Below are 17,135 nucleotides of genomic sequence, written 5' to 3' on the forward strand. Positions count from 1 at the left end.
GGAAATGCGACTTCCCTCCTTCCTCCTCCTCCCCCAGCCTCGGAAGGCCGCCGTCCAGCCTTGGCTCGCCTCTGGGAACCACCAAGCAGCGCGGCTCCGCCGACAATCGCCGAGACAGGCTCCTCGGGCCGAGTCCCACCCTCTTCCGTCTATTGAAAGGCCCCAGGGCTCCGAGAAAGGGCGCTGTGGGTCCCCGTCTACCTTTATTGCCCGCAAAGAACAGGAAGTGGCGCGGCGGGAGCTCAGATGCCCCCTCCGCCTCAGCCAGGTCGGCGAGGAGGGGTTCCGCAGGGCTCTCCTGGGGACCCCTGCCCACCCCGCGCGGGCACACACACTCTCACGGACAAATAAATACCGCCTGGACGGCGCGGCCGCCCAGGCTCTCCTGTCCGTCGGGCCGAGGTCTGCCCCACCCCGGACCCGGCAGGGGCGCGGGCGGCCGGCGGCCCCGGGAAGGTCTGGTCCTCCCGGGCGCGGGCCCCGGCGGCAAGAGAAGCTGCGGTCAGAGCGGGCCGGGAGCGGCCAGGGCGCCGGGCTCCCGGGCCCCGCGCGGCCTCAGCTCAGCGCGCAGCGCTCGCGCCGGGTCAGCTGCCGGCTCAGCTTGCGGCGCCGCTGTTCCAGGCCGCGTTCCAGGCGCTCGTCCTCCTCCAGGGCGCTGGGAGGGGAGGGGTCGCAGTCAGCCCCCGCGTCCGCCCCCGACTGCCAGCGCGGCCCCCGGGTCCCCCGCCCCCCCTGCTCACATCCGCTCCTTGTGGTCCAGGTCGCGGACCAACTCGTCGCGCTGGTTCACCAGGGACACCAGCTCCTCCAGCAGGAGCTGCTCTCGGTGCTGCTGCGCCGTCGTTTTCAGCCAGTCTGGGGGCGGAGGCCGCGAGTCAGGGGGCGCGGGCGCTCCTCCGTCCCGGCTACCCCTCCCCCGCGCGGAGCCACCCCGCACCTTCGATGGCCAGCATGGCCCGCAGCTCGCGGCTCAGCAGCTCGAACCGCCGCTCCAAGTCCTGCTCCTCGATGCTGGGGGGTGCGGGAGGGGGAGTGTCAGGTCAGGGACAGGGGGGCCCGGAAGCAGGGCCCAGGGCGCTGCCCACCCCCTGGCCCCAGCCCACCCGCTTCCCCTTTTGGGCCTGGCTGAGGGCACAGCGACACCCCAGTCCCCGGCCAGCACCATCTCCTTTGTTCTCCCATTGTTGGAGGTAAACGTTCTCTCCCCTCCCTCTCCACCTCGCTCTTTGTTCCTTCTTTTCACAGGTACCACCAGGAACCTCTTACCTGGGAAGGCAGGTGCTCAAACCGCTACACCCACCCCTCTCTCCTTTTAAAAAGAAACAACCCTGAAGGAATATTTCAATGAACTTCACTTATGATTAAATAGCAAGTAAATATTAGGCTATTCGGGGAAGGGAAAAAAAAGGCCCAAAATGCAAAAGGAGGACAAAACCTCAGTGCAGGACCATGAAGGCAACAGCTGCGGAGAAGCGCTTCTCACCCCTGTTGGGAACCCAGCTCTCTGGGCCTCAGTTTCCCCTACTGTAAAGAAACAGCATCAAACTGGGGGACTCGGCCCTGATCTTTCTGAACCACGTTTTGCTCCGGGCCTGGGTTGTCTCATTAGTGAAAATACCATCTTAAGATGTAAACTTTGAAAAGTAAGAAATAAAGAAAAAAAAAGATATAAACTTTGTAAGAAAATGAGAGAAAAATTTTCTAAGACAAACGGTAAAGATCTTTGTAGAAAATCAAGCAGCTAAGAGCTCTGACCCATTCCCCCAGCCCTCACTCCAGGGACAGTCGTCTGTCCCCAGCAGCCAGACGCTGCCTAGTGGGGGCAAGGCCTGGGGCGAGGTGGGCGGGGTCCTGTCAGGGTGGGCGGGGCCTGGGCCTGCACTCACAGCAGCTGCAGTTGATCCTGCCGCCGGATGAGGGCGTTCTTCTTGTTGACCAGTGTGAACCATTCCTGGATCAGCACCTCCTCCTGCAGCCTGTCAGCACCTGAACCCGGGCCAAGGCAGTCACCAAGCCTGCCACCCCATCCCGGGGTCAAAAGCAGGGCAGTGGGGGACTGGGGAGGGGGCTAACCCCCAGTGGCCTTCTAGAAACCAGAGCCGACAGGGCCTTAGTGAGTCCAGCTGTAAAATGGGTACGATGACCCCAGCTGTGCTGCCCCACACCTCCCGAGATGGGGAAGAACTTTGGGGCCGGGCTGATCTGGGTGGCAAGTGTCAGGAAGGGGACCCCAGGTGCCCACCCACCTGACTCCATGAGGCTCCTCAGCTGCGTCTCCACGTCGGCCGCCCGCCCATCGATCTGCCTCTGCTCCTGCTCCAGGGCCTGCAGCTCTGCGCACACATACTGGCTCGTGTCCTGGAACCGCTGCTGGGGGGGAAGTGGGGGAGGGGGGCAGAGCGGGCTCAGCGCGGGCCCCTGGGAAGCGTCTGCCCCTCAGCCCCGCCCACCTCAGCCTCCTTACCAGCCCCGCCTCCTCGCCTGGGCTTGGGGGCAGCTCCTCCGATGGGGGGCTGTCACCTGCAAACAGAGACCAGGCTAAGGCACCCGCAGGAAGTCCCCAGCCGCCGACTCAGGAGCAGCCTGCGCTGAGCTGGTCCCCACCCCCTCCAAAACTACTCACCAAGGGGCTCCCGCTGCTGCGGGGCTGGGGCTGGGGCTGGGCCAGGGGCTGGGGCCGTGGCTGGGGCTGGGCCAGGGGCTGGGCAGGGTTCGGGGCTCGGGCCTTCCTGCGGACGAAGGGGCTGGTGAGGGATTCCCAGGGCTGCCCACACACGGGGAGGAGTGAGCCTCAGTCCCACACCCTGCCCTCCCATCCTGCCTGCACGGAAGTGCCCACTGCCAGCGCCAAGTGCCCCCTCCCACAAAGCCCGAGGGCCGCAGCCTGCACCCCGCCCTCCCAGCCCTGTGGTCCACGGCCAGTCCACTCCCACTCGTGGGGCTCTGGGGAGAGTAGGGGTGAGAAGCCGTGAAGGGCAAGCCTGGCGCTCTCCTTCCCCCTCGCCCCCTCCTCCGTGCCGCTCCAGCAGGCCACTTCAGACCCCGTCAGCTGCCACTGGCATCTCGTTATGGCCGGGGCCCCCACAAGGTGCTGCTGGGCTGACCCGGTGGCAGCTCCACCTCCAGACCCAGGCGGCCCTGAGCCAACACCTCCACCTTCCGGCCAGAAGGGGGCCCTCCCGCCTTCTGGGTTCCCATCCACGTGGCTGCTGTCTGGTCACACACACTCAGGATGAGCCAGCTGGGCTGGAACCACCGATATTAGCCTGGAAACGCCAGCCGGTCCCAGACGTGCCCCATCCCTGGACACCGGCTGGAACTGTCAGCCGCGGCGGGGAGCCCCAATTTTCAGCCCAGCTGTCAGCCTGGTTCCCCTTTCAGCTCCTGCTCTGGCCACCCTTCTGGGTGGGTGACAGGTGGGGAGAAGGGCTTAAGCTGCCCACTGTCCACCCACCCTGCACCTCCCTGAGAAGCAGCCCAGGACGCCCCGGCTCGGGCGCCTGGCTCATGCCCTCACCAGCCTCCACCCCTGCCCTGCCCTCTGACCTCATGCCCCAACTGTGGGGTCTTCCTCAAACCTTCACCCCGTGCAACCCTCCTCAGCCCCCAGCCTGTTGCCAGGACAACTCCAGCTCCTCTCCTCCTCCCCGCCCCCGCCCCCCACCCTGAACCCCAGCTAGATGCCAGCCTCTGGCCACAGTGACAGACTTTCGGTTCCCTAAGTGGCTTCCTCAGCCTGGAGTCAGCCCCCATCCTGGGCTGTCCACCACCAGCTGCCCTCACGACCCGGCTCGGCTCTGCTCCCCCTCCCTGCCCTGCACGGCTCCTGGGGCCGCCCCACGTCTGCAGGCTGGGGAGTTGCTCCTCCATGGCTTCCTGAGCCTCCCCCAACACAGCCCCGATCCCCCGCCCATCTTGGCTGCCAGCCATGTGTCTCCCTGACCAGAGGAAGTCCCTGCCCACAGGGACAGGCCAGGCATGGGTGCTGGCTAATATTACTCAACTTGTGTGCCAGGCACCGTTCAAGGCCCTTTCCACGGCTCGCATAGTTCTCCCAATAAGCCCGTGAGGCAGGGACCGTTACCCTCCCATTTTACAGAGGGAGAAACTGAGGATCAAAGAAGGAAAGAGGGGGTCAGGGAGGAGATTCACGCAGGGCCTGGTTGGGGCTCAGGGCTGTCTAACTCAAAAGTTTGTCCCCAGGCTTGTCCAGCAACTTGCTGTGTGCCTCTGGGCCAGTCCCCCAATGGGACTCTGAGTTCTTTTATGTAAAATGGGGAGAAATCCAAGATCCATGTAAACTGGGGGCTGCAGGACCCCAGAAAAGGTACCCGGGGCAACACACAGCTCACGTTTTTTGACAATACCCTGAAGCAGCCTCAAGGCTACCTCGCAAAGGGTTTTCCTACATTTGCTTCTCATGCTCAGGAGAAAGCACAGAGAGGTTAAGTGGCTTGCCCAGGGTCACACAGTCAGTCAATGGTGTCAGGCCCAGGGGAGGGTGCCCTTTAAGAGCTCAGGCTTGGAACCTGGGTTCACGCCTGCGTCAATTCCCTTTGGCTCTCTCTTCATCTCCCTGAGCCTCGATGTTCCTTCCTGTCAAGTGGGGTGATCGTTCCTCCTGGAATGAGCCTTGTGAGAAGTCAGTGAAGGGTCGAGGAGACAGGCCGGGCACAGAAAAAATGCTGGACTGATCATCTCATCAGGCGCCAGCAGGAAAGTGGAGAAACCCCGACCTCAGCAGCAGCTGAGCCCACTCCCACCCAGCCCTGATGGGAATTTAAGAACTGCTTCCTCCTGTCTACCCAAATTCCTCTTTCTATGCCCTCCTGAGCGGCCCCTCCTCTAGGAAGCCTTCCAGGGCAGCGCCAGAGCAGCCCTGCCCTCCTCCTGCTTCAGCCCCACCCCAGTTCCAGGGCGCCTGACCTCATTTCCCCACCACGCTCCACCCCAGGACGTTGGAAGCTCTCAAGGGCTAGGCTCCACGAGCCTCTCCCACTTGCACCCACGGGGCCTGGGGGATGGAACTGGCCACCACGGAGGGCCTCCCGGGTCAAACATCTCCTGGGAGACATGGGCTGCAGAAGGCCTGGCTTGGAAGGACCAGATGCTGGGCTCTGAGCCGGGGGAGAACAAAGGCGGAGCCTCCCCTTTAAGATTTAAAGGGCCACTGACACCCCTTGACGGGGCTGCAGCCAGAGGCCAAAGGAAGCAGGCATGGCTGTGTCCTGCTGCTGCCTGCCTATCCCGTTTCCTGGGGTGCCTCCCGTGCCCACTTGGTCTCATTCACAGACTCACCCCTGAGTCCTGACCCTGGCATTCAAGGCTCCTGCTCCACCAGCTCACTTCACTGCCTGCTCTGACCTCATGGGAGATGACCAGCAGTTCCCTAAATGAGACTTCAGCTTTCCTACTGCCATATTTTTACTTGTGCAGAACTGTCCCCTTCCACCCCCCCACTTCTTACCTGGGAAGACCTGCCACCTAATCAACTTAGCTCAAATGGCTGCTTCTTCTAGGAAGCCTTTCCCAATTCATTCCCTCCTTTCCCCTTGAACTCAGGGGTCATCCCTGGGCAGCTGGCAGCTTGGAAAAGCCTGACAGAGCTGCCCTTGCTGTCACAGGCAGGATGGTGCAGTGGGTAGAGCCCCAGCTTGGACTTCGGTGGCTGTGAGTCACTGAACAAATCCCTGCCCTCTCTGGGACCATCTCCCCTTCAGTACAGTGATGACCTGACACTCGGGGAGCCTCCGGCCTGAGATCTGCTGGGGACTGGGAAGGGAACATGGGGCCCCAGCAGGACCTCCCACCACCGACCCCCTCTTCTCAGAAAGGAGAAAGGAAATTCCTCTCTAGCATCTGGGATTAAAGATCCAAGTCCCAGCACCGTGCGGGTGGGGGGCCCTGAGAGCCACCTTGAGTATAAAAGCCCTGTGCCACCCCCCAGGAGGTGGGATGGTTGCTGCTTGACCCCAGACCACCGGCATGGTAAGAAATGCCTGAGCCCACTTTCCCACCCACAAAGCAGCGTGGCTTTGTGGCTGACAACAGGGAGGCTTCTGGGAGCTTCCTACGACAGCCCCCCAGTCTCCAAACTGGATGCCCAGCATTAAAAGCCATTAGCATCTACCCCAAGTCTGGGAGCCAAACCCGGGACCCTGTCCCATTAGCAGCTCTCGGTCTGACAGGCACCGCTTGTATAGGGCCGCTGCCGGGGAGCTTACTACCTCACTCCTGCGCAGCACCTCAGCCCTCGGATGGGAGAGCGCCTCCCCGCGTCGGGATGAGCCCTGCCACCCTAAAACCACCACATCTGCGCCAGCTCTGCCCTCGCGAACCCAACTCAGGACCCCGGCCACCTTCCCCCACGGCACAGGGACACTCACTGCGGCTGCGGCTCCGGAGGTGCCCGCGGCCCCTGAGTCCTGTTCGTCCACCGAGAAGGAGTTGCTGTTGCGCAGCCGGGAGCGCCTCTTCTTGAGCAGGTCCGCGTCGCGCACGTGGGAGAAGGAGCCATGCGCGCGCGGCGGGGGCACCGGCCCGGGCTCCCCGTTGACCGACTGCCGTCGCAGCCTCACGCCGCCGCCCGGGGCCCCCGCCCCGTTCACCAGCCCCTCGGCCGGGAGCGCGGGCGCGCGCGCCCCGGGGCCGTCGGCCGGGGCCTCGGCAGGGCGCTCCTGGAGCGCGGCCTCCGCCTCGCAGGCCTTCCCCGGGCGGCCCGCGTCTGCAGCCCCGCCCCTGGCGGCCGCCTCGGGGGCCGCCCCGTCCGCCGGGCTCGCGGCCTCCTTGGGCGCCCTGGGCTCCTTGGACGCCTCGGCCCCGCGCTCGCGCAGCCGCTGCGCCAGGTGGCCGGCGTCCAGGTCGTCGGGCGGGCCCGCCTGGGCACTGCCCACGCGGTACGTGCCCTCGCCGCCGCCGCCCTCCAGCTGCACCAGCTGCAGCTCCTGGCCCGTGCAGAAGGCGCGGATCTGGCACAGGTAGGTCATGACGATGAGCTTGTCGGGCACCGACAGCAGCACCATGTCCGCCGGTTCCAGCAGCCGCGACACGCCCAGGGCCGCGAAGCCATCGAAGGCCTAGGAAAGGTGCCCGAGGGGTCAGCGGGGGCAGCCCTTACCCAGCACCTGCAGCCCCCTGGCTCCGACCCGCTGCCACGAGAGGGTCCCGGCGGCTTCCACGCCCCGGTTGGCCTGGCAACGCCTTCCCCCTTCATCTAGCAACAGGGACCGCCCTTGCGTTACCTAGCAACTGCCCACATCGCCCACCCCAACCAAAGGGTGCTTTTGGAAAAACCATCCTGGGAAAATAGACTACAAAAAAAAAAAAAAAAAAAAAGGGAAAATCACATTTTAGTGACTAAAAGAGTACAAAGTGGCAGAATTTCCAAAAGCTACAGCCAGGGCTCTGCAGCCCACAGATTCCTCTCCTACAAGCAGAGGGGACCCCAAATCTCAGACCTAGGGCCAGATTCTAGACCCCTTTTTCCTCCAGCCATTGCTCCCCGCCCCCCACTCTCACCTGCTTGTTGTTCTGTTTGATGTTGAGTGGGTCGAGGGTGGTGTAGTCGCTGCAGAGAGAGCGGGCGTCGGCTCTGGCAGGCTGGAGTCCCACCGCCCTCCCCGCAGGCTCCCCCATTCATTCCCAGCCTCCCTGGCAGCTCACATCTTGTCCGGGTAGAACCTGTGCAGGATGGCACAGAAGGCCAACCCGTTGCGCCAGGATGTGGTGAAGTTGGTGACACGGACACCCGAGTAGCCGGCGGTGACTTCCTGGCACCACTCCAGCAGGGACTGGCTGGAGCTAACCAGGGCAGGCGACGCCTGGGGACACAGGGGTGGGTTCAGCGAATGTGTACCTGGGACCTGTGCCCTCTGCCCCTTAGGGAAGCTCAGGCCTGGCACACAACAGCCCCCACTGTGGGTTTGCAGGGGTCATCAGAGGCCACTGGCCAGAGCCCAGGGTCTAGCAAAAGGGTTTGCAGCTTCGAGGCTATCTGCCACGGTCACCTAAAAGGTCAGTAGCCCCCAGGTAAGACTAGAGGTCACCAGCAGCCCACAAGGTCAGCCAAGGGGGGTCCAGCTCCATGCGGCCCAGGTAAGACAGGGGCAGGGGGGAGCCAGGGCATCCTGAGAGAGGAGGGGGTGAGGGGGCTCCTGGAGGCTGAGCCCCCCGCCCCACCCCATCCCAGCCAACCAGGTGGGTCCATGCAGAGCCGCCGTTCGCTCAGCCTCGGGTTAGTGGGAAGCAGCAGACTGGGCCCTCGGCGGCCCCCGTCCCTACCTGGCTGCCCGGCAGCCTCCTGTCCTCTTCAGGCTCCTCTGGGGAAGAGGCCCCCGAGGGCCTGGCCACTCCAGCCCCCGCCCCACCGGCCACCTGCGCAGCAATCAGGCTGGCCTCCGGGGGGCTTCCCTCTGCTGCGCTTTCCTTCTGGGTCCCCAAGACCCCAGCCTCTGCCTCCTGGGCCTCGAAAACACCAGATTTGTTCTCTGGAGACCCTAAAAGCTCGGTCTCTGCTTCGTGGGCCCCCAAAACTCCAGATTTGACCTCGGAGACCCCCAAAACCCCAGCCTCTGCGTCCTGGGCCTTTAAAACTTTAGTCTCTGCCTCCCATGCACCTAAAATCTCTGCATCTGCTTCCTGGGCCCCTAAAACCCCAGGTTTAATGACTAAGGCCCTTGAAGTCTCACATCCAGGGGCCCCCCAAGCCCCAGTCTCTGCCTCCTGGGCCCCTAAAATCTCAGCCTTTGCCTTCTCAGCCTCTGAAACGGTCGTTTCTGTATCCTGGGCTCCCAGCACCCCAGCCTCTGCCATTCCAGCCTCTGCCCCTGAGACGCCTGAATACCCCACCTCTGTCTCCTGGGCCCCCAATAGCTGAGACTCTGCTATCTCACCTTCTATCCCTGGGACCCCTGAATCCTCAGCTGCTATCTCCTGGGTCCCCAATACCTTTTCTTCTCTTCCGCCAGCCTCTATCTCAGGTTCCCCTGAAAGCCCCACCTCTGTCTCCCGGGCCCCCAACATCCCAGACTCTGCCATCCCCGCCTCTATCCCCAGGGTCCCCCAAACCCCCAATTCTGTCTCCTGGGCCCCCAATACCTCAGACTGTGCCATCCCAGCAGCCTCTCGCCTCAGGACCCTTTCTCTCCCAACCTCTATCTCAGGTTCCCCTGAAAGCCCCACCTCTGTCTCATGGGGCCCCAGTACCTTGGATTCTGCCATCCCTGCCTCTGTCCCCAAGATCCCCCAAACCCCCAATTCTGTCTCCTGGGCCCCCAATACCTCAGACTGTGCCATCCCAGCAGCCTCTCGCCTCAGGACCCTTTCTCTCCCAGCCTCTATCTCAGGTTCCCCTGAAAGCCCCACCTCTGTCTCATGGAGCCCCAGTACCTTGGATTCTGCCATCCCTGCCTCTGTCCCCAGGATCCCCAAAACCTCCACCTCTGTCTCCTGGGCCCCCAGTACCTTGGAGTCTGCCATCCCCGCCTCTGTGCCTGGATCTGCACCTCCTCCTTCTGTCTCCTGGGCCCCAAATTTCTCTGCTTCTCCTGTCCCAGGCTCCATCCCTGGCTCCCCTGATCCCCCTGACTCTGTCTCCTGGGTCCGCAAAATCTCAGACCCTGCCACTGCAGTCTCTACTCCCGGGACCCCTGAATCCCCAGCTTCTGCCTCCCAGACGCCCCGATCCCTAGGCGGCACCCCCTGGTCAGCTGCTGGGAGGGCCCCCTGGCTTCTGCTCACCTGGGGCCCGGTGCTCGCTGCTCCGCCAGAGGGGCCCTGCTCCAGTCTTGTCCCCCCAACACCAGGGCCTGCACCCCTCACCTCTGCGCCCTCTCTCTCCTGGCCTGCAGGTTGTGCTGGGGGTGGGCTTGGGCCTGCGGGAGTCTCCTCCCTGGTGCTGACTCCCACCCTCCCCTGAGACCCCCTTGGAGGGGTCTCAGGAGTCTCCCTAAATCCTGCCTCAGTGTTCTCCCCCACGGCCTCTGGTCCTTTAGTGGCCACATGCCTCACTTTTGACCCTGGCTCAGCATCCACTTGACCTACTTCTGCCTCCCCGACTCTGACCCCTGACCTCTTAGTGTCCACCTCTCCGACCCCTGGCCCATGCTCGGGGTCTAACCCCCTGGCCCCTGGTCTGGCCCCAGTGCCCCCCTCCTCATCCTTGGGTCTCTGTCCTTCTGAAGGGTCTCTGGGGCCTCCATCCTCAATGCCCAGCCCACCTCCCTGAGCCTCTGCCCCTTCCTGAGGTCCTGCAAGGACCTGGGCCTTCCCAGCGGAACCCCCTCCGGCTGGGGGAGCCCTGGAAGCTTCAGGGGCCTCACTCTTCCCCTGGGGGACTGGGGACCAGGGGGCGTCAGGGCCTTTCCGGAGCCGGGGGGCTGGGGTGGGGGCCGCGTCCTGGCCTGGCTGCTCTGGGGACCTGAGGAGAGAGCAGGAAGAAGTGTTGGGGCAGGATTCGCTCGGCCCCGCCCCCACCCTGCATGCCGCGGAGGCCCTGGCAGACGGAGGGGTGGGCAGGGCTGCTACCTTAGCTCACCTTGTCTCCAGCAGGGTTCCCGGGGGCCTTGGGGCCTCAGGCCCTGCCTGGCCCCCTGCTCCAGTAGCTGCCTCTGACCCCTGACCCCGGGAGGCCCTGGCTGGGGGCGCAGGGGCACTCACAGGGGCCGGGCTGGTCTCCTTGGCACTAGAGGGGCTGAGAGCTGGCGAGGAAGGAAGGGAGGGGGCCCTGAGGCCTGAGCCCTGTGACAGGGAGCCCGGTCCCCCCGCCAGCCCCAGCTCGGGCCTTACCTGCCTGCGGGGGCCGCACTCGGCCCTCCTCTTCCTCCTCACAAAGCGGCTTCAGCTCCCGAGAGGGCTCTGGGGTGGGGGTGGGGGGTGCCGGGAGGCAGAGTCACCCTGGGCAGTCCCTGCAGCAGCTCTGTACCCCCCACCCCCCTAACCTACCTGGGAAACGCCCCAGCCTCAGGGCACCACCCCGGCCTAGGAGAAGAGACAGGCCCACAGATGAGGAGGAGAAGAAGGAGAGAAAAAAACACAACGGCCGAGACAGAGCGAAGGCTTTAACAAGCACAAGGGTGGGACAAGGAAGCCGTGGGCCCACCCGGGGTGGGTGCTGAGGGGGACTGGACTGCAGCCCCCTCTCTGGGCCCTTGACCAGCTGTCTCAGGTCAGGTATGGACCTGGGCTGGCCCCCACCCAAAGGTGAGGGGAGGGCCAGAGGCGTGGGGAGGCACTGGGACATCGTCCTGCAGGACCCCGCTATGTCCAGGGGCCAAGCTTGGCCCATCGTGGCTGCTGGGCAGGCTGGGACTGCCGGAGGGCAGTAAGCGCGTGGGTACTGGGCATGTGCAAGCTGGCCCTGCCCCAACACAGCACGTGGCTTGTGGCCTAAGTTTACCCCCAACCCTTGGGGACCCCAATCCACAGCAGGCGGGGAGCCCACCTGGCTGGGAGGCCCGGGCCCGGGCCTCAGGGGCCCCTGGGCCATTAGCCTCGTCCTCGTCGCTCTCGGCAAAGTCGTCCAAGTTGCCCACGTCACTGGGCTTCACGCTCATGAGGCTCGCCAGACTCTGCATGTCGTCATCCCTGGAGGGTCAGAGGTCAGGGGTGAGCGAGGCCCGGGGTCAGCAGGCACAGGCCGAGGGCCGGCAGGGGGGCACTCACGTGGCGCGGCCCTCCCGCAGCAGCACGCCCGAGAGAGTGAGGCTCAGCTCGGCGTGCACCACCTTCACCGACTTGGGCTTCAGCCGCAGCCGCAGCGGGACTTGGGCAGGCACGGGCCCTGCGTGGCGGGCCAGGTCCACCTCGGCCGTGGCCAGCACCTTCCGCTGCCCCTTGGCCTCCTGCGGGGCGGGGGCGGGGGGGAGCGTCAGGGCTGCCCCAGAGTCCCGGGACCCCAGGCGCTCGCCCACCCCGGCCACTCACATTCTCAATAACAAATGTCCACTCTTTGGCCTCGTACTGGTCCACGTGGGGGTCCTGGGAAAAGGGGGTGTCAGTGAGTGCAAGGGCTGCTGGAGTGGGGGCAGGGCAGAGAGAAGAGCTGGCCCTGGCTGCAGGGGTGCTTGGCCGGGACCCTCGCCGGGCTGTTCCCTCTCCCTGGGATGTCCCTGAGCTTCTCCCGATCCCCGCCTTCGCTCACACTGCATGTTCTGGTTAAACACTACCTCCCTCTAAGGACACCTCCCGGGCTGCTCACGCTGAGTGGGTGCCTCTGCCATTCCTGGTCTCCACCCTCTGTTCTTTCCCATTTGGACTGGTCACCCAGCAGGGGGGCCCCCCGCAGCTGCCCAGGTTTGCGATCGCCTGCCCAGCCCACCTCGGCCGGGGGCCGGAGACTCACCCTGTAGAGGGTCACGGAGATGTCCACGTTCTCGGGGACCAGCCACACCACCGTGCCTCGGTATGGGTTCTGGATGCCAGGCTGCCAGCTGTGGACCTACAATGGGCAGTCTGAGTCCCCCCTGCCCCCCGGCCCTCCCTGCCAGCCTCATCTCATCTTTTCCCTTCCAAGGATCCCGATCAGAACCTGAGCTGGACTTCACCCTCCCTCAGCCCACCCGCCGTCCCCGCTATCTACCCCCCCCTCACCCCCCCGCTGCGCTGGACCCCGAGCTGGCATCGTCCCCCACCTTGGAGCAGATGCGCCGGTTCCGACGGGTCCATACCACCACCAGCTTGTCGGGCTGCCTGGAGCGGGGGCAGGGAGGGGGCTGCTCAGTCAGACCCGCCCAGCCCCCCCCCCCACCTAGTTCTCTGGGGTCTTCTTTCTGCCCAGATCCCCCTCCTGTCGGGGGAAGGCCTGGGCAGCGCCTTATCTGGGCCGGGGAGGCGCAGGGTGGGGCTGCTGGGGCGGGTGGGGCCCAGGACAGGAGGGCAAAGGCCTCGGCGGCGCAGGCTGGCAGGGATCGGGCAGAACGACGGTGGACAGACAGAAAGAGGGTCAGACATGGACCTGGACAGGACAGACAGGCACACACAGAGTGACAGAAAGGTGCACAGGCACACAGCAAGGACCCGGCAGGGAGACACAGGGAGAGCCAAAGACTGAGCACTAGCAGAACGCCCCCCACAAGTGTGAGCCCACCTTGGGGCCAGCGGGGGCTGAGGGCCACGGAGGCGAGCAGCTGACCCCTCCTGGGAGCAATAAGTATCGTGGGTTAAGGAAGCAGGGTGAGGCAGGAGAGAGCGCTGGGTCAAGGCAGGGGGTGGGGACCCCCTCCCTAGCCAAGCTGTGCTGGAGGGAGGGGCGGGTCAGGTGCCAATCTCCAGAACGCCAGGCTGAGCGAATGGCAGGTGCAAGGGGAGGGGGTGGCAATGGAGCCAGGGGCAGAGGGTGGGAGGTGAGGTCAGAGGTTACTCGAACACCCACCCAACCCCCGCCCTGAGCCTGCCAAGCCTGGCCCTTGGCTGCTCAGCTACCCTCCCACCTCCAGGACCCAGAGCCCCGCCCTTGGCTTGGCAGGGAGATGACAGCTGAGCCCTGGGGACCCCTGACCTCCCCAGGGCACCAGGGAAGGTTTCCAGAAAGTGGCTGCTAAGCTAAACAGCAGGTGCCAGACTCAGAAGACGGGCCGGGATGTGCGGAGACAGAGACAGAGACAGAGCAAGAGGGTCTGGAAACAGCCATGGAGCCATCACGTGGCTGGGCCTGGGGGGAGCAGGCCACTTTGGGTCTTGCTGCCGCCAGGAGGGTGGGGACAGCTGAGGGGACCCCCAGGCTGAGGGCAGACCAAGAGGCCTTTTTGCCGGTACCCAGGAAGCTCGGGTTTGCTCAGCTCAGCTCACGCCCCTCTAGAGGCAGAGCCAGGATAATCAACGAGCTCCCCTGTTAACCCCTGAAGATGCGGAGGCCCAGAGAGGTTGGGGCGGGGGGGCAGGCCAGGTCACACAGCCGAGCCTAGGGCCCGCTGCCCAGGAACCAGCCTCCCCTCCCTGACTCCACAGTGCAGGCTGTGGCCAGGCAAGAGTAGCCATGGAGCCTTCAAAGAAAGGGGAAGCGGGCAGGGGTGCCTTGCGAAGGCGGGGCCTGGCTGGCAGCTGACTCAGGCCGGCCACGCCCTCCTGGGAACTGCGACCTGGGCAGGGGCAGCGGCCCGGCCCGGGCTCCAGGCTAAAGCCAGGAGGCCCCGCTCACCACTTGTGACTCAGCCGCCGAGGCACTGCCCGCACCCTCGGCCTGCTCTCCAGGACCAGGCCCAGTGTCCCCCCTGGCCTCAGCCAGGATGCCAGGGCAGAGGCCAGAGGCCAAGGTACAAGTCCCAGCCCTGTGTTGTGTGACCCGAGCCAGCCACCGTCCTCTCTGGGTCTCTGACAAATGGCCCAGCGTGGGCAAGACCAGGGCTGTGGCAGCTGCCCAAGGGACCTGGGCCTCCTGTTCGTGCCCCTCCCCTTGGCCCCGAGGGTCCCTTCCGGCCCCAGCCCTCCCCCTGGGAGCCTAAATTTAGTCCCGCCTGGTGGTAAGGCCCCCACAGCTGTGCCCTAATCCCCGCCAAGGGAAGCTGACACCCGCAAGCATATATTTAGTGTGTGACGCAGGGGCTGGGGCAGCTGCGGGCAGGGGCCTGGGAACAGGCCCTTGGGTGTCCGGGCCAGGGCCGGCAGCCCCCCGCCCACCAGCCCCCTTGGCCCCCCAGCCCCTTCCCCAGCCCCTCTCCATCTGGACCCACAACCTTCTAGGCCCGCAGGCCCCTTTAAGGGGGCTCCCGCCTCCCCCCTCATCCCTCCCGGTGCTCAGTTTCCCCTTTTAAGGACATTTCACAGCCTTTTCCAGCGTTCCAGCGGCCACCCTGGCTGAAGGGGTTGGGGGCAGGGCTCCTCGGCGGCTCATCAGGGGACAACATCCTTTTCTATTGCTCCAGCCCTGACCACCCGCAGACCTCAAAACTTGCTCCCTTTCCTGATGTCACCCAGACATCTCTCTGGCTGGGGACACAGGGCCTCCTGCCCGCAGCCCTGAACGCACCGAAGAAAGTCCGGGCCCAGACAGGATTCTCCCACCCGGTGGTCCTGAGCCCACCCTCCCAAAGCTGCCCACAAGCTGGGCTCCAGGCGTGCCCCCAGCGCCGGGTGGGGGGGCGCCTGGCTGCCGTGGGGGCCCTCTGGCCTTCTGCAGCTCAGGAGGCCGGCGATGGGGAGGCAGGCAGTCTGGGGAGCCCCCAGGCCGCCCCCACCGCCCACTCACCATTTCTTGGTGCACTCCACCACCAGCTCGTGGTAACAGGCCACGAACTGGAACTTGGCGGCCCGCTTGCCCACGCGCTGCAGGCGCTTCCACACGGAGGTCATGGTCCCCGCCGCCGCCCGCCGCTCAGGCGCGGGGCTTCCGCTGGCCCGCCACCGCCCGCCCGGCCCGGGTCCCCATGGTCGCCGCGGCTCCCGCCCGCGCCGGCCGCCCCGTCCGGGTGGAGGCGTCCGAGGCTCGGGCCCGGGCCCGCGTTGCCGCCGCCGTTGAGGCCCGCGGGGGTGAGGAGGGCTCTGGCGGAGCCCGCGGGGTCGCTGGGGCGCGTCGGGTCGCGAGCGGCCAGCGCGCCGTTTCCTGGAGCCGCACCCCCGACGGAAGGCGGGCGGAGCTCCGGCGGGGGCGGGGGCGGGGCCGGGGCGGGCGCGGGGCGGGGCGGCCCGGCTTCCGGGGCCTCGCGCGGCCACCGGGGTAGGGGCGCCGCCAGGACCGCAGCGCCCGCCCGGGGCGCGCCGAGGCGAGGGGACCGCGCCGGCGGGGGGCGAGGGCCGCCGGCCACGCGGTGCCGCCCCGACCGCCTTCCTTCCTGCCCGCACCCGGGCGAGGCCGGTCCTGGTGGCCCCATTGCCCAGGCTGGGCAGACAGACCCAGGGCCGGCAAGGGACTTGCCAGGGTCGCCCAGCGGGTGCGAGCCTGAGCCAGAGCCGTCTGTCTTCAACTCCTACTGCCAGAGCAGGAAGGACTGGAGGCGAGGGAACCCCGCCATCCAGCCCAGCCGCAGAAGCTGTCTCCCTGGCTATCAGGTGGCAGGACAGTCCCAGCCTGCCAAAGACAACCCTGACTTCCAGCCAAGTGTGCGACCTTCGGCAAAGCACTGACTCCCTGAGCCTCAGTTTCTCCATCTTTAAATGGGTCTGCCTTTTAGAGGCATTCAGTGGATGAACCGTTAAAACTTTGAAAAACATTGAACCGCGGGCCTGGCTGCTTTTGCCAGGGCTCAGGACAGGTAACCCGTTATCATGGACACGGGTGGACGCGTGTGTCTGTTTACTCTCCCTCCCCGGGAAGCCTGCCCCAGGCACCATCGCTGCTCCCTCCACACTCCCTCCAGCTTCGATTAGAGTCCCCAGTGCAGCCTGCGCCAGCATGGTGCCGGCAAGGTAACCAGCAGCTGCAGTCTGCCTGAGTCAGGGAACTGAGTTTGGCCCGCGCTCTGCAGGGTTCCTGAGCAGACAGAAGTCGGTGCTTGACAAATAATTCGGTTTGAACCCGCAGCCTGACTGCCAGGAGTTCGAGCTGGGCCTGTCTCCTGGAGGCAAGTGACTGCAGCAGGGGGTGGGGTGAGCCGCCGGCGGGCTCGAGTGCACAACTTCTGGGGTCTGTCTTTTCTCTGCATCTCAGGACAGCGTGTGTATGTGTGTGGGGGGTTGTGTAGGTACCTGGGGGTCTGAGCACTCAGTGTCCCCAAATGTGCAGTTCTTCCGCCTGGGCCTGGCACATAAGAGGAAGTCTTCGACAACCCTAAAGAGGCCTACGAAGGTGGGGGCGGGGAGCCGGGCGGTCTATGTGAGATCAAGTGCTGAATTGGGGATATCTGGGACAGCAGTCGCCCTCTCCACTCCCGCTGCCGGTAGTCTCATGCAGGGAAGCTGGGGCCCTGTCACCATCTCCCCTAGAGTCCCCATCTCCCCTGCAAGCCCTGTCTGGTGGCCTCTTGGGAGGCCTGGAGCACCACGACTTCACCTCTTGTGCCTCTGCAGTGCGTTCGCCCCCACACAGGGCATGGGGTCCGGGCCTCTTCCTGGCGGCGCCGGTCCCCTCTCCCGCCGAGGGGCCCCTCGGTCCGCCGGCCCCGGCCCACCCATTTCCTGCGCCGCTGCAACTCCGCCCCACCTCGGGTGGAAAGTTTCGCTCCTCAAGATGGGCGGCTCCTTCCCCTTCCTTTCCGGAGGCTGGG

The 17,135-nt window shown here is 65.4% G+C and overlaps 1 protein-coding gene across 16 annotated transcripts; it reads right to left on the reverse strand.

Annotated features, from left to right (window-relative positions):
• Positions 1–169: 169 nt before the first annotated feature.
• EHBP1L1 (EH domain binding protein 1 like 1) lies at positions 170–15,542 on the reverse strand. 16 transcript variants are annotated; one of them, XM_058305188.2, is made up of 21 exons: positions 15,182–15,537; positions 12,630–12,687; positions 12,341–12,436; positions 11,923–11,976; positions 11,662–11,840; positions 11,441–11,583; positions 10,942–10,977; positions 10,786–10,854; positions 10,535–10,697; positions 9,739–10,417; positions 8,281–8,457; positions 7,663–7,820; positions 7,519–7,567; positions 6,387–7,076; positions 2,624–2,744; positions 2,465–2,520; positions 2,247–2,370; positions 1,887–1,986; positions 938–1,011; positions 741–855; positions 170–655 (listed from the first exon to the last, which is right to left on the reverse strand). In XM_058305188.2, the coding sequence occupies exons 1-21, from the start codon at positions 15,283–15,285 to the stop codon at positions 556–558; spliced, it is 3,345 nt and encodes a 1,114-aa protein (XP_058161171.1). In that variant the 5' UTR covers positions 15,286–15,537; the 3' UTR covers positions 170–555. The 16 variants fall into 16 exon arrangements, 14 of the variants coding, with proteins under 14 accessions (XP_058161171.1, XP_058161170.1, XP_058161168.1 ...); XM_058305187.2 differs by having other exon boundaries at positions 8,281–8,463; XM_058305185.2 differs by having other exon boundaries at positions 2,624–2,729; positions 8,281–10,417; positions 15,182–15,539.
• Between the last annotated feature and the right edge of the window lie 1,593 nt (positions 15,543–17,135).

This window comes from Dasypus novemcinctus, chromosome 10 (genome assembly GCF_030445035.2).
Source record: "Dasypus novemcinctus isolate mDasNov1 chromosome 10, mDasNov1.1.hap2, whole genome shotgun sequence".
In the NCBI taxonomy this organism is placed as follows: Eukaryota; Metazoa; Chordata; class Mammalia; order Cingulata; family Dasypodidae; genus Dasypus; species Dasypus novemcinctus.

Coding starts and splice junctions, on each gene's coding strand:
- EHBP1L1 (XM_058305183.2), bottom strand. CDS start 15,285: ATGACCTCCGTGTGGAAGCGCCTGCAGCGCGTGGGCAAGCGGGCCGCC. Junction 11,584..11,661: donor CTGCGGGAGGGCCGCGCCAC/GTGAGTGCCCCC, acceptor CTGACCCTCCAG/GGATGACGACATGCAGAGTC. Junction 7,568..7,662: donor AGGTTCTACCCGGACAAGAT/GTGAGCTGCCAG, acceptor CTCTCTCTGCAG/CGACTACACCACCCTCGACC.